A 12,873-nucleotide genomic window follows, 5' to 3' on the forward strand; every position below is an offset into this window, starting at 1 on the left:
CTTAATTGCACGAATGCTTGATAAGGGTTTGATTCATAACCCTCCTTATATTTTCCTTCAGTGCTACTTCTTCTAAACTATCTACATCCGAACTCCATAGTAGTAATAGTTATTTCTTCATTTGTTACTTAACCTGTTATTTATTACAATTATTAATTACTCTTAACCAATTATATTTTATCTATACAAAATGCATTTTGGGGGGGGAAATTAAGAAACTCATTTTTAGCATTCTGTTTAACATGTTTCTGGGGCTTTCAATCGTGTCACACGCTCTTCCTCAGCAGATGGAGTTGCCCGGTTGTCATGTCAGTTTCATATTGTCTGAGCACTTTATGGACTTTTCATAATATAATCATTAGCAGTTGAGACAGAGAAGTTCATTCTTGACCTTGGAAACAGCAGTTGCCAAAAGAATCTCACCATAAGATCCCTTTAATAGCTCTTCCAGAGCTTTCTATCGATTTAAAGTGCTCAGAGACGTGGATTTGTTTTGTCATCTACTTTCAATCTTGTCATTTATCATTCTTTTTTTCTGTGGTATCTTTGTTAACAGGATTTAATTTTACAATATGCACCATTTTATTGTTTGTGTGTTCATCGTCAGTGTCTGTCAGTAGTTGTCCTGGCTAATGCAGCTCTGCTTTGTTCAGGTCAGGAAGAGGCTTTGAGCCGTGGCTGGTGTTGGTTATTCTTCCATCTGATGTTGTACATGTTTTATTCAATGGACAGAAATAGCAGACGTAGCTACTGTACGTCCTCTGCTGTTACAGAGTTTTTCATGAATTCATTCATAAGAACAGCTCAAACAAGTGGTCAGTGTTATGAAACAGATTTTAAGACGTGTGGTATATTATGATTATGAAACCTTCCTACACTGAAGCAGTGAAGGCCTCAGTTGTCTCACAGGCTCATTAAACAGTAGGCTTTTCCACATTTCACTTTTTTAGCTACGCAGGACACAGAGCAGAGTCAGTCCAGGACAACAGTCTGTCTTTTCACTTTTGTCATGGCTGTCCTTGCCAAGCCAGAGGAGCACAGGGGCGGAGCCAGATTTTGTGTTGTAGACCAGCCCTGCCAAAGGATGTCTGTTATAAAAGCACTTCTATCTGTCCTCCTCTCACCACCCACACGGAGGTCACGCTCAGAGATTATATTGTGCACCATCTGAAACGGATTTAAAAGGAAAAAAATTATGTTTTAAATGGAAAGAAGAGTTAGTATGCCATCTACATTGAATTCTGCATACTTCTCAGTTTCTGAACACATAACCCTTGGTGACATATTTGTTGTGTGCAAATGGAAATAGCTTCCTTTGCAGAAAATCTACTGTAAATGCTTTCCCAGCACAGACCTTCAGCTAAAACCCATTTCACACGAGTCAGAAAAGGGTGGACAGTTTAAAACTCATATTTTAATCATGAGTCATTCTGGATGACATGAAAACTTCTGTGCCATTGTGTGTGAGATAGCCTGCCTCGCTGTAAGGGATACAATATTGAAATGTCTGACAGTACATCCTTGGAGGCTCTTTAACCTTATTTCAGCAGCAGCTGGTCAGCAGCCAAATCATCCCAGGCGGATGCAGCTGCCCAGTCTGTTCAGCTGCTTAGCAACACTGACTTCATGGCTCATACTCCTATTAAACACTTCTTCATCTTTTTAACTATAGTGAGAATTAAGGTTAATTTCCTCAATTGGTCAGCAAAGGATTTAAGGAATTGACAAAATTGCCAATTTGCAATGCACAGTGTTAAAGCCCTTTAAAGGAGCAAAAATGAGTGACTTATAATCTAAATTGTACAGTGCAAAACAGCCAAGGTGTGTTTTCTCCTGCAGCTTTGATCTCAGTGTGCCATTCCTTTTTTTTATCCGGCTGCATCAGGCTCGCTTGAATGCAAGCCTTTGTCTTTGGCTTTCCCCTGATCGTCCTGTGCATGTTTCCAAAGGTTCACTGCTGCTGCTGGCTGTGGGCTACTGCTCTACTACTGCTCCATGCTGCTGTGAATAATGAAGGGTAAAGTATTGTAGTGTAGTGTATCTAAGTTTCTAGAAAATATGCAACAATAAATTAGTGCCATACAGAAGCCAAGTTAAAATGAAGATGAACCAACCGGAGCCATCAAATATAGGTGTGTACATAGACATAGTACAGGTGTGCTGTGAGACTAAACATATTCATGGTTGTTGTGCTAAAAAAACATGTTACCAAGTCTTGGGAATTACATTTTGTGGCAGAAAAACACAAATTCTTTTGACAGACAAACAGTACTCTACACATAACACACACAGATAATAACACAGGTAACGATGCTGGTTTAGGACTTGATATTTTTTATTCGTCACTCATTTTATTTAATTTCTTGAGTAAAAGTGAGCCACTGCAGAACCCACTTGGAACCATTTGAGTTAACTCTGATTGACTTGCCTGTGGAACAGTGGCCCACTTACCCACTTCTTCGATGGTCTCACTCGCCGTTAGGCCTTTTGTGCCAAATCCATGAAGAGCACTGGGCGTGAATTTGCCAAACTCTGTCCTATCCGCCGTCATTCCATCATGCCTGGATGAACATGCACTTAAACCAGTGGCAACGTGAGCTATTGTCTTACGGGGGACATTCACGTTACTAGCCGACCTACCTTACATCCATTTTTAATATGGAGGTGGGGGATAGTCTGCTGCTTTGTTCCGGCATTGCCGATGTCATTGCTTTAAAAGCCTCATTAAGTCAGGGCAATATCCTGTTAGCAGGCTTCTTGAGCAACTGCCAAACACAGGATGCATGTCATTCATTCAAAAGGTGCAAAGCCAAATCTACCAAATACCAAACAACCCATCAGCTACTCTGAATAAATTTGTTTCTTTATGATCACAGCGGTTTCCTGTGACAGAAAACCACTGACAAATTCACCCAAATGAAATAAACAACTGACTGAAAGTTTTGTTATTATGGTTTGCAGCTATCATGACATCACCGACTTTGAAAGCCAGACAGTGTGAGCTGATGGCTCCGCTGCCTCCCAGTCAGTCTGCTCTGTCCAGACCACAGCAAAGCAGGCTACAGTTTAAGACAAACATCTGCACTAGCCTTTGAGCGCTGTCCTTGTTCTCTCACATAATATTTAATTCTTGTCATGTCATCTGAACTGGTTGGTGTCCGTGTGTAAATGTGCAGCCAGCCAAAACACAAAGCCACTGCATGGGTGAAAATCTAAAGAAGGCTGTCAGCTTTCTTTGGTTTTGTCCGCCTGCTCTCAGCATTATTTACTGTCCAAACACAAGCAACGTACTGGAGGAAAGCAGGACAGGACAGAGAGCCCTAAAAAACAGAGACGCAGTAAGTCATCGTGGAATTACAGAGGCAGAACATTTTAGTGGGCTCTTGGCATCTCTGAAAAACTTGATGCTTTAATCACATTCATGTGAGGGGGAAATTTCTGCTGGCCTGACAAGTTGCCGCGCTAGATGCCAACAGAGCCACAGGAACTGCGACAGTGGTATTCAGCAAGGAATGTGTGGAAATTGAGCTACTTATCATATTTTACTCAGCTTCAGTCCCCTGAAAAAAAAAAAATCTCCACTAAGCCATCTTTTCAGAATATAGTGCTTGATCATTCTTTTTTTTCTTCTTCTCTCCCATGCATTTTAACTCAGGGGCTTAATCTGAGTGTCACTAAGAAATCTGTAAAATATGCAATGTCAGCCAATATAAGACAAAATAACAACAACACATGTAACACAAAAATAATGACATGTTCAGATCAACCAACGTTTGAATTAAAGGGGAAATGGTGCCTGATACTATATTTATTTCTATCATTATCTTTCCTACATGCTAAGATATAGTTGCAAAAGTAAAAGGGATGTTCAAATGCTGCACATTACGGCAGCCAGACATTTTGGCAGTTAGATGTTCTCCTAATAACATTTTTGAAACTGTGATCATCAGTCTCAGTCATTTGAAATATTAACTTCGGTTGCCATGCATGAGTTTCTTCTGCAGGAGCATAACGGGGGACTACCGGACGCTGGCCTGACTGCTGTGCCCCATGAAGTGGATCTGCAGCCTGACACACAGCCAAGGCTTCAGTTCAGTGATGACAACCTGTTAGATGAGACATGAGGACGTGCCCTGTTTGATTTCACTGTAGCCTACAGTGTGAGTGACCTTGAGACTCCTCATCTCTGTGGACTCTGTGTGCCCTCTGTCTTTCTCTCTCACACACACACACACACACACACACACACACACACACACACTTTGCACTTCAATGGGATCTGGATAGCAGTTGCTTGTTATTTCTAATCCTGCTGACAAAAATTTCCCCCAAACCTCAACCTCACAGTGACACCAAAGCCGTCTGTTACAGGACTGAACTGACATTATTCTTTCAACTTTTAATCCGCATCAACAAGTGGGATTTTAACTTAACTTTAATCAGATGTGATTCTACTTATGAAGGCTAATCAGTGTTAAACTTGACAGTGAGTTCATGGTAGATATGAGACTTATAAGAGGCACATATGTAGATATATAATGTCGTAATTCTCATTGTTTAAGTCTTAACTAGTCTATAAAGGGGCAAAATCCAGAGAACTGCCACGCCATGTTTCTCCTCTTGTTCTTACCTTTATACTATCTGGAAAAATCTGACCCCACTGAAACGTGTGAAACATATATGGCCTGTGTTACATAATTGCACATTTCTGTTCACTGAGTGACGGTGTTGACTCCTGCTTCCCCTCTGCTGCCCTCTCGACTCAGCAGTCTCCCGGTTTGAGACCTGCCGCCTGAGAGCTGCTCGTCTCCCCGCGCTGCTGACTCGATCCTGTCTCATTTGTGCTGAAGTAAGTAAGCGATCACGTCGCCGTCGGAGGCCCAGACAAGCACTGGAAGACACATCAGCTTTAGCCTACTTTGAGTTGAAGTGTTTACGCCTGTCCAGGCAGGAGCAGCGCAGGTGTAGAAGACATTATCAAAGTGGTGCTGAAAGGACAGCGTCAACGTGGACAGCTCCGACCTGCTGAGTGCACACCTGTGTCCACTTTAGTTACGATGTGAGGTCGCAGACCTTTGAAACTGCTGAACATAGAATATGTTGCCTCTTATATCCAGCTAAAAAAACACTGCATCAGAAAGGAGAAGTAGGTAATAGTGCAACTATTTTTACATAGAGATTCTCTTGAGCCAAATAGTCCCTGTCCATATGAAAGGGTTCCTCGGTCACTCTACGGCAGATGTGTTTGTGTTTTCACTGGCGGCTTTAAACTGCAAACACAGCCTGAGCCAACCCAAGAGTCTGAGTCCACAATCCTGCGTGTATTTGCAATAAAGTCCGAGAGAAACCATATGCTACCTATGCGTGAGGCACCACTACAGTGCCACCTCTGGCTTTAACTCAACTCCTGCCTGTCTGTCTGTCTGTCTGTCTGCTCAGGCTTCTTCACAGCACGACACACACACACACACACACACACACACACACACACACCACTTCAGCACTAGTTTAGCCGTCTTCCTCTGTCACTTGTGCAGGGCTCCACCATGGCAGAGCGCAGGGGAAACCGGGACAAGGCAGAGGACGACCTGCCGGTTTATCTCGCCCGACCCGGCACGGCCGACCAGGTGCCCCGGCAAAAATACGGCGGCTTGTTCTGCAGCGTCGAGGGCGCGTTTGAGAGTAAAACCATAGACTTTGATGCCCTGAGCGTCGGCCAGAGGGGCTCCCGCACCCCGAGGACCGCCAAACGAGAAACCGGTCAGGAGGCGAGGACCCCGGCGAGAGACAACAAGAGCTGCCCCGGTGTGGAAACTCCCGCAGGGAACAGGCAAAGAGGAGAAGACTCACCTCAGGTTGAGATCAGAACCAGCGGCGGTAAAGAAGTGTTGCAGAACCTGGGAGATGAAAAGGTAAGAAGACGCAACTTTTTGCGTGAATGGCAGCAGACTGATGCAGCATGTGGACATGACAGGAGTGGTTCCTACAGTGTGTCACTGTTGTGTCTGTTAGTTTTACTCCTTTTACTACTGTTTTTTCCCCTTTTCCATTAACTGACTCACAAACGCCCACATTGACACTGATGCTGTCAGGCTGGGGGCCACACCTAAACTGAAACAATTTGAAATGTGTCCACCTATTCAGAACCTGCAATAAACGTGTCATCTAAGAGAGGCTAGATTTATGCCCATTGCATTTGGGAGCTAAATTATGGATGAGACCCTAAATAGCTGAATGGATGTGTCACACCTCCACATCACTATATGACATATTGGATTATTTACTGAAGAATATAAACCTTCCGAAAGAAAATGTAGAGATAACCCTAACAAGTAATCAGTGTATAATGCATGTTATAACACCCCCCAAAGCATGAAACAAACAATAGTTAATAGTTGAGTGGAGTTGGAATGGAGCAAATTTAATTTCTCAGCTGACAAAATGAGTTTTTAAGGTATATGCAGGCAAACACGGTGCTTGCCAAAATGTCTGGGAAACGAGACAGACCTAACATCCACAGCCAATATTCATCAACTTTTGTTTGGCTAGTATAATTCTTAAAGCCTTGAAGAATACTGCAGGAAATTTCAGGCAATGTATCAAGACAATAAAATGGAGGAGAAAAAAAAGACTCATGCAACTAGAAAAGCTGGAAAGCCTCAAGGCTGGACAAATGAAAATGCTTGTCATCGCTTCAGGTCTGAGCCACTACAGACGTTACTTCTGTGTTGGTGAAACCACAGAGCTGGCGACCATGATGATGAAAAAAGTGTTGCCCTTACATTTAGCAACACATTGACCTGCTATTTTTGTAGGTCAATTAAAGCGAAGAGAAGACAAGTTACTGAGAGAAATCATAGTAGTATGACAACTACATCCACGTTTATATTTTGTTACTATGTGCATGCATAAAGTAGGTGATATTATTCAAATGCAACTGAGAAATATGAGCATTTCCCTTTCTTTAAAACATGCAGAAGGTGTAAAGTAAAACAGTTAAGCTGCAGGAATGTTGTACTGACAGAAGCCTGAACACCTTAAACCATAGTGACTTCAGTGAAGCAGCAGGGGTGCAGCCTTCAGGTGGTGTTAGAGTGATGCTTTACTTCAGGTGATATGAAAATTAATCCAGTCTTCACACAAAGCTTCCACTTTATTGAATGTACCTACAGTAATTAAACTCAATACAATGTAATAGAGCCGACCTGAAATAAAGTACTTTTAATGTTTTGTTTTCCTTCATTTTGAGTGAAAGGTTGCTAACATGGTGGTCGCTAGGGTGTTTCCAGGTGGTTGCTGTGGTGTTCTGGGTAACCACCTATGGCATCCAATGGTTGGGAATGGTTGCAATGGTGTTCTTGGTGAGTGTTGCTATAGTGATTTTGTTTGGTTGCTATCGTAAATGAGTTGATTATTATGGTGGTTGTAGCTGTTTGAAAGGAACTGCACGGTTTGCCACACATCAATGTCAGTATCATAGTAGTTAGTAGAGGCCCAATATTGTTCAGCGTGGTTTGAGTTTGTTTTTCATGTTCTTGTTTTTCCATCCTTTCTTGATGAAATGAAAAATAAATGTTGTTTTTTCTCCAAAAAGATATATTTAAAAAAGGATTTAAGGCAGTATAGCTCAACATGTGGAAACACTTTTACTGACGTTTATAGTTTAAAGTATGACAAAGCTGCCAAAATGTACACCACACCACCTCTCATCATGCCACCTGTTTTGATGAATTATATTTGTATCTGACTGTGGGCAAACAAAATGTGTATGGAAGACAAAAATAATATGCTGGTGATATTTGTATGTGTTACTGAGCAGGCACACTGCACTTTTACTACATCCTCTGTTGAATGACACTTTGAGGAGGAAAGTTAATTCTTCTAACTTTGGCACTAAAAATGATGATTCATGTCTCTGGCTCTGGCACACACAAATACCCACAAACACTCGCAATTATGGCCCAGAGAGGGAAGAAGCCGTTATACAAAGTGAGGATGATTACTAGTTAGTCATTGCAGCGCTGGCCACATATTGGCACACATATTCACATAAAGCATGAATGGAGCAAGGAGCAGGAAAGAGTTAAACATTACGGAATGATCTGGTGTAATACAATATGTCATAGATTATAGTCAATAAATTTAATTGTCTGCTTAAATGGATGAACGTATCATCAGGCTGACGTAACCTCTGGTCTGAAATCAGCAGCAATGATTGTGTTAGCTGTAATCATGTTTAGAAAGCACTACATGGTGTGTATTGAGGACACCAATGACAATGCATGTCATACATCTAAAGAGGTAATTAGAGAAATTCTGTTGTTCTTGATTGTGGTAACGTTGTTGGAGTGTTTGCACTTCTTTAATCAGCTGACAGCATGTTCAGTATTGTGTCTGTGGAAAGCAGCACTTCCTGTTTGTGTATTTTTCTTGAGAAACACAATCGGCACTGGTGACATGGCCTTTTATGATTTTGGCAACAGAATATTTTATGTCCAAAAAAACTGACTACTGGTCTACCTGATAAATGATTGTGAACGTCTAAACGCTCTGGCATGTATTGTATTGCCCTATGATGCGAGTCTTATTCTTAGTCACTTATTGTTTCTACAACTTAAATACTGATTGATCCAAGTCTAATCACATCTAACGAGACTGTCTGCTGCTGTTTCTGTTGTGATGGCAGACCTCTTGTCTCCCTCTTCTGTCTCCCAACATTGATTCATTGTAAACTCAGTTGTGAGGGACAGACGTGTTGTGAGACTAATGTTAGGGGACTGACTGAAGCCACAAAGCTCTGTTTATTTGAGAAATTATCTTTAGCAGAAATGACACAAAAACGTTTTCCTTTTTGTCCTTATCATTTACACCTCAGTGATTCCTGTTATTGATTCACAGCAGACAGTTTGGGACTGGGCTGCTGCATGCAACTTATTTGAATCCTCACATCATCATGATAATAATATTTACTTTCTCTCTTCTGAATTCTAAATGTAACCTGTATCCAGCCTTTAACAGCCTTTAGTACAGTCCGTCATAAAATTATGTTTTCCCTCGAAGCATGTATGTACAGTAGACATCTTCAGTGTGGCAGGCAGCCAATTTCCCCCCATGTGGCCTGATACTGAACTGCAACATTGCCCCTGCTGAGGGACCAGATGATTCAGCAGAAATAAACAGACAGAGAGTTTGGCTGTGGGCATTTTTTTTTTGTTTGGTAACTTTTTGAAGACATCAGACTGACAACAGGGTCAGGACATGCTTACTCTTCTAACATTATCTAGTACAGTCTGCATGCCAGTCAGGCTTTACATGAAGGTTTCCATGCCAACTAATGACAAGTGGAAAAGCTGTTTATGATGTCTGACTACAGAGTGCCTCTTGTCCTGCAGCAGCTTCAAGTGCACCACTTTCACTTTTTTCAATTAATTCAGAATGTAATTGACATGATAAAGCTGCAGCTGTTATAGTCTGTTAATTGTTAGAGTATCTTTATTCAATAAGCTTGTGCTGATGTGCACAGTAATGATGATAATTATAGATTTTTTTTGGTTTCCTCCTGTCTGGTGAGCTAATTAGTGCAATCAGCTGCTGTAATGGAGTGAAGAACGGGGAGTGGTTAGCCAGATGTCCAGGGGAACTGGTTCAGGGAGGACCACCCCCCCCTCTCTCTTTGTTATCCTGGAGGGTGGTGGTCAGACTGGGAGGAGCACTTTATACACTTTCATACACAGATACATACATACATGCCCACATATGCACTGACACATTCAAGCTCGCCCGTATGCAGACATCTACATCTGCAGCACATATGAGCTGTAAATTATGAGGACATCCTTCAGGATAGTTATAAAAAATGCAGAAGGTGAAACATTTTCCTATAATCCTGATTCACAGAAAGACACGTTGAGTTGCACTCATCATTGTCACAGTAGATATTTTGCCCTCCTAAAATCTCTGGTATACTTTGTTATGAAGTGATCACACATGATCAAGATAATATCTATATGTTTATGTAATTTAATATGATTTCTGGGTATTAAAGGGAATCTTTATCAGTTCTCTTTTCCATTTGGGGCCAAGTATGCTGATGCAGCTTTGATGACCTGACAGAGACATTTCTGCATCCCTGATCTGTCTGTCAGTGTCAGCTGGTTAATGTGCTCTGCAGAGGTAGCAGGCCTCCAAACCTGAAGTGTGTTGTTGATGCATTCTCCGAGGCCTGGGATTGCTGAGGCACTTTACTGACTCACTGCCATGAAAGGACATGTCAGCATGCAGGCCCCTGTGTCCTCCTGTTTGTAGCCAAAGGCAGGAGGAAAACAATCAGTGGCTATTCGTTTATATGAAAAAATATATCAACTGTTAAAGCATTTTTCCTCCTGATATATAAAAGTTGTGATTGTAGAGAAAAAGTTAAGGTGAGATACGACATTTACATACAAAGATTAGATATATGTAAATATGTAATAAATGTGATGTATCATTTTTATGACTTCATGAGTAATCATGTGCACTTGAATACATAAACGCAAAGTTATCTAGGTATTGTGCACACACACTTAATGCATTAAAACAAATAGATGCAACCAAACTTTAAAAAATATAAATCCCTTTTTTGATCCCTGCTGAGACTTTACACCTTCATTATGAAACACCTTATAAAAGCCTCAAAAGACGAGATATTCAACATACTAATTACAAGGTTAATGATTTTTCAATATAGTTTACACATAAATATACTAAAACTAAACTAAACAGAGAGGTGAGGTGCTGTCATTTATTTTCATTAAACCTTTAGAAATTACAATAAGAATTTTCTATGCTGTAAATCTATATCTTTCTAGAAAACAATGAAAAATATACTGAATGAGAGTGTGATGATGGTAGTAGTATACACACACACACACACACACACGCAGGCACACCCTCAGTCACGTGCCTCCGCATTATGGGTGCATTAGTGCTGAGGAGGGGAGTTGGTGGAGGAATCGACTGGTGGAGTGAAGGGGGATCCACTTTAGGTCCAGACAAAAGAGACACATGGCTGGGTGGGGACATGCAGAGAGAGTGTGTGTGTGTGTGTGTGTGTGTGTGTTTGTGTGTGTGTGTGCCATGGTGAGTCGACATGTGGGGTGTGTAATGTGTGGTGGGCAGGCTCTGTGACAGCTGCTACGCCACTTTGCCCCTCCTCTGTGTTCAGAAAGACAAAACACCACAATCTTAAGATAATAATTGGTAAAGATTACACTCTTAACTTACTTATATATAATAGTTTTATATAATATTTCTATTTAAACAAAACAAATGTGATTCAGGTTAATTTATGTACATTTTATCTCAACAGATTTGCTTGTGTTTATGAAATAAGACATCTGAACATGTTTAGATTCATAATATAAATGTGTTTTACAGTGTTTCTTTGTATTTAAACTTAAACAAGATTCCCTTAAAAGCATAATTTTGGTCACATACCATCCTTCCTTGTATGTGATTGGCAGCATTTTATAAGTCTATTCATTCAGTGTATGCCTGTGCGGTGAATGAATAAAATAAATGAATCATTTCAGTAACTAATGCTGATAATGAGGATGATAATGAGGAGTATAATGATGGAGATTTCTGATTACAGAGTTGTGTTTTTGCGCCTTCCTATTGGCTATATAGTGCCACACATTCTCTTCTAATGAATCAATCATTACTGGCCTTCTACTCTGATCAATTAACCCCCTCAGTGATTTAGTGACACGGATACAGAATAGACGACAGACCGGTGGATTTTAAACCATCTAGATCTATTTTTGAAGCAAGAAACCCCTCTGGTGGGTCAATAATGACTAATATGAGATATATGCTGTATATGTGTAAGAGAAATGTGTGACAGCTCAGTAATGCAGACAACTGGAGGCAGGTTGGAAGCTGGACACCAGCTGCTCCACTGCGCCCTCCGGTGGAAAGATTGTGACACCGCTTCTTTCCAATTGAGCCTATTGAGGGAGGGGCCGGGTGACTGAGCCACAGACGCTCCTATAGCACTCAGCGAGGCACTTTACATCGCACTGACAGAGCAGCGACCATTCCCTGAAGCTCCCATCCAGGCGAGGGCCGCTGCAGCATCCGTAAAGAGGGAATACCGTTTTTCAAAGCTTGATTTTAAAGGTGGAACCGAACGAAACATGTCTTATCAAGGAAAAAAGAACATCCCGAAGATCACAGTGAGTAAAGGAGTTATTTCTGCTTCATCGGCTGTGGGAACTTTGATGCCTGCGGTTGCAAATCACTGCATTATTGTTTCACAGCGTCGCGAAGATGTATCATAAACATATATGCGGCCGCCGGTCATTTTTCTTTCCATTGTCCGACTTGACTGCAGGGAGCCGCTGGAAATAATACGCACTATGAAATGGCATGACTGGCTGCCATAGTGACTGTCAGGCAGGGAGATGAGGCGTTTTCTTAAAGGTGTCCTGCATCCTCTTTGTTGAGGGGATCCACGCGCGTGGCGAGCCGGCTCGCCCATAAAAATCACTGTAATGCTCGTGCAGGGACTTCTGCTGTCTGCAGTGCATAACTGTGACTGTTTGGGGACCCGATCCTACGTAATGATCATTTTTAAATGTAGTTTGGTAGCATATCGTTATGATATTGCATTGATGTGCTTTAAAGGGTGTCCATGTCCCCTACACTTCCCTTCTATTTGGAAAAACAATAATTTACTGTGTTTTTTAATGCGCGTGAAGCGATTAAAATCACGTTTTAGCCATTTTGATTGATGTGTGTTCAGCCCTTTCTCTGTTGTGGAGAAGATGTGGGGCCTGATTGATCACTGATATGGGAGGCTAATGAACAGTGATGTTGGTCTCTTTTTCAATG

General features: G+C 41.5%; 1 protein-coding gene across 3 annotated transcripts in view; it reads left to right on the forward strand.

Moving 5' to 3' along the window:
- The first annotated feature begins 5,546 nt into the window (after window positions 1-5,546).
- dpysl3 (dihydropyrimidinase like 3) overlaps window positions 5,547-12,873 on the forward strand; it is a 37,705-nt gene continuing 30,378 nt past the window's right edge. For 2 of the 3 annotated variants that reach the window (XM_070918109.1, XM_070918110.1), the window contains exon 1: window positions 5,547-5,912. In XM_070918109.1, the coding sequence (XP_070774210.1) occupies window positions 5,547-5,912 (366 nt within the window). Of the gene's footprint in view, window positions 5,913-12,048; window positions 12,216-12,873 lie in introns of those variants that run through there. The other variant, XM_070918111.1, reaches the window with a different exon arrangement.

This window comes from Enoplosus armatus, chromosome 13, assembly GCF_043641665.1.
Source record: "Enoplosus armatus isolate fEnoArm2 chromosome 13, fEnoArm2.hap1, whole genome shotgun sequence".
Classification (NCBI taxonomy): domain Eukaryota; kingdom Metazoa; phylum Chordata; class Actinopteri; order Centrarchiformes; family Enoplosidae; genus Enoplosus; species Enoplosus armatus.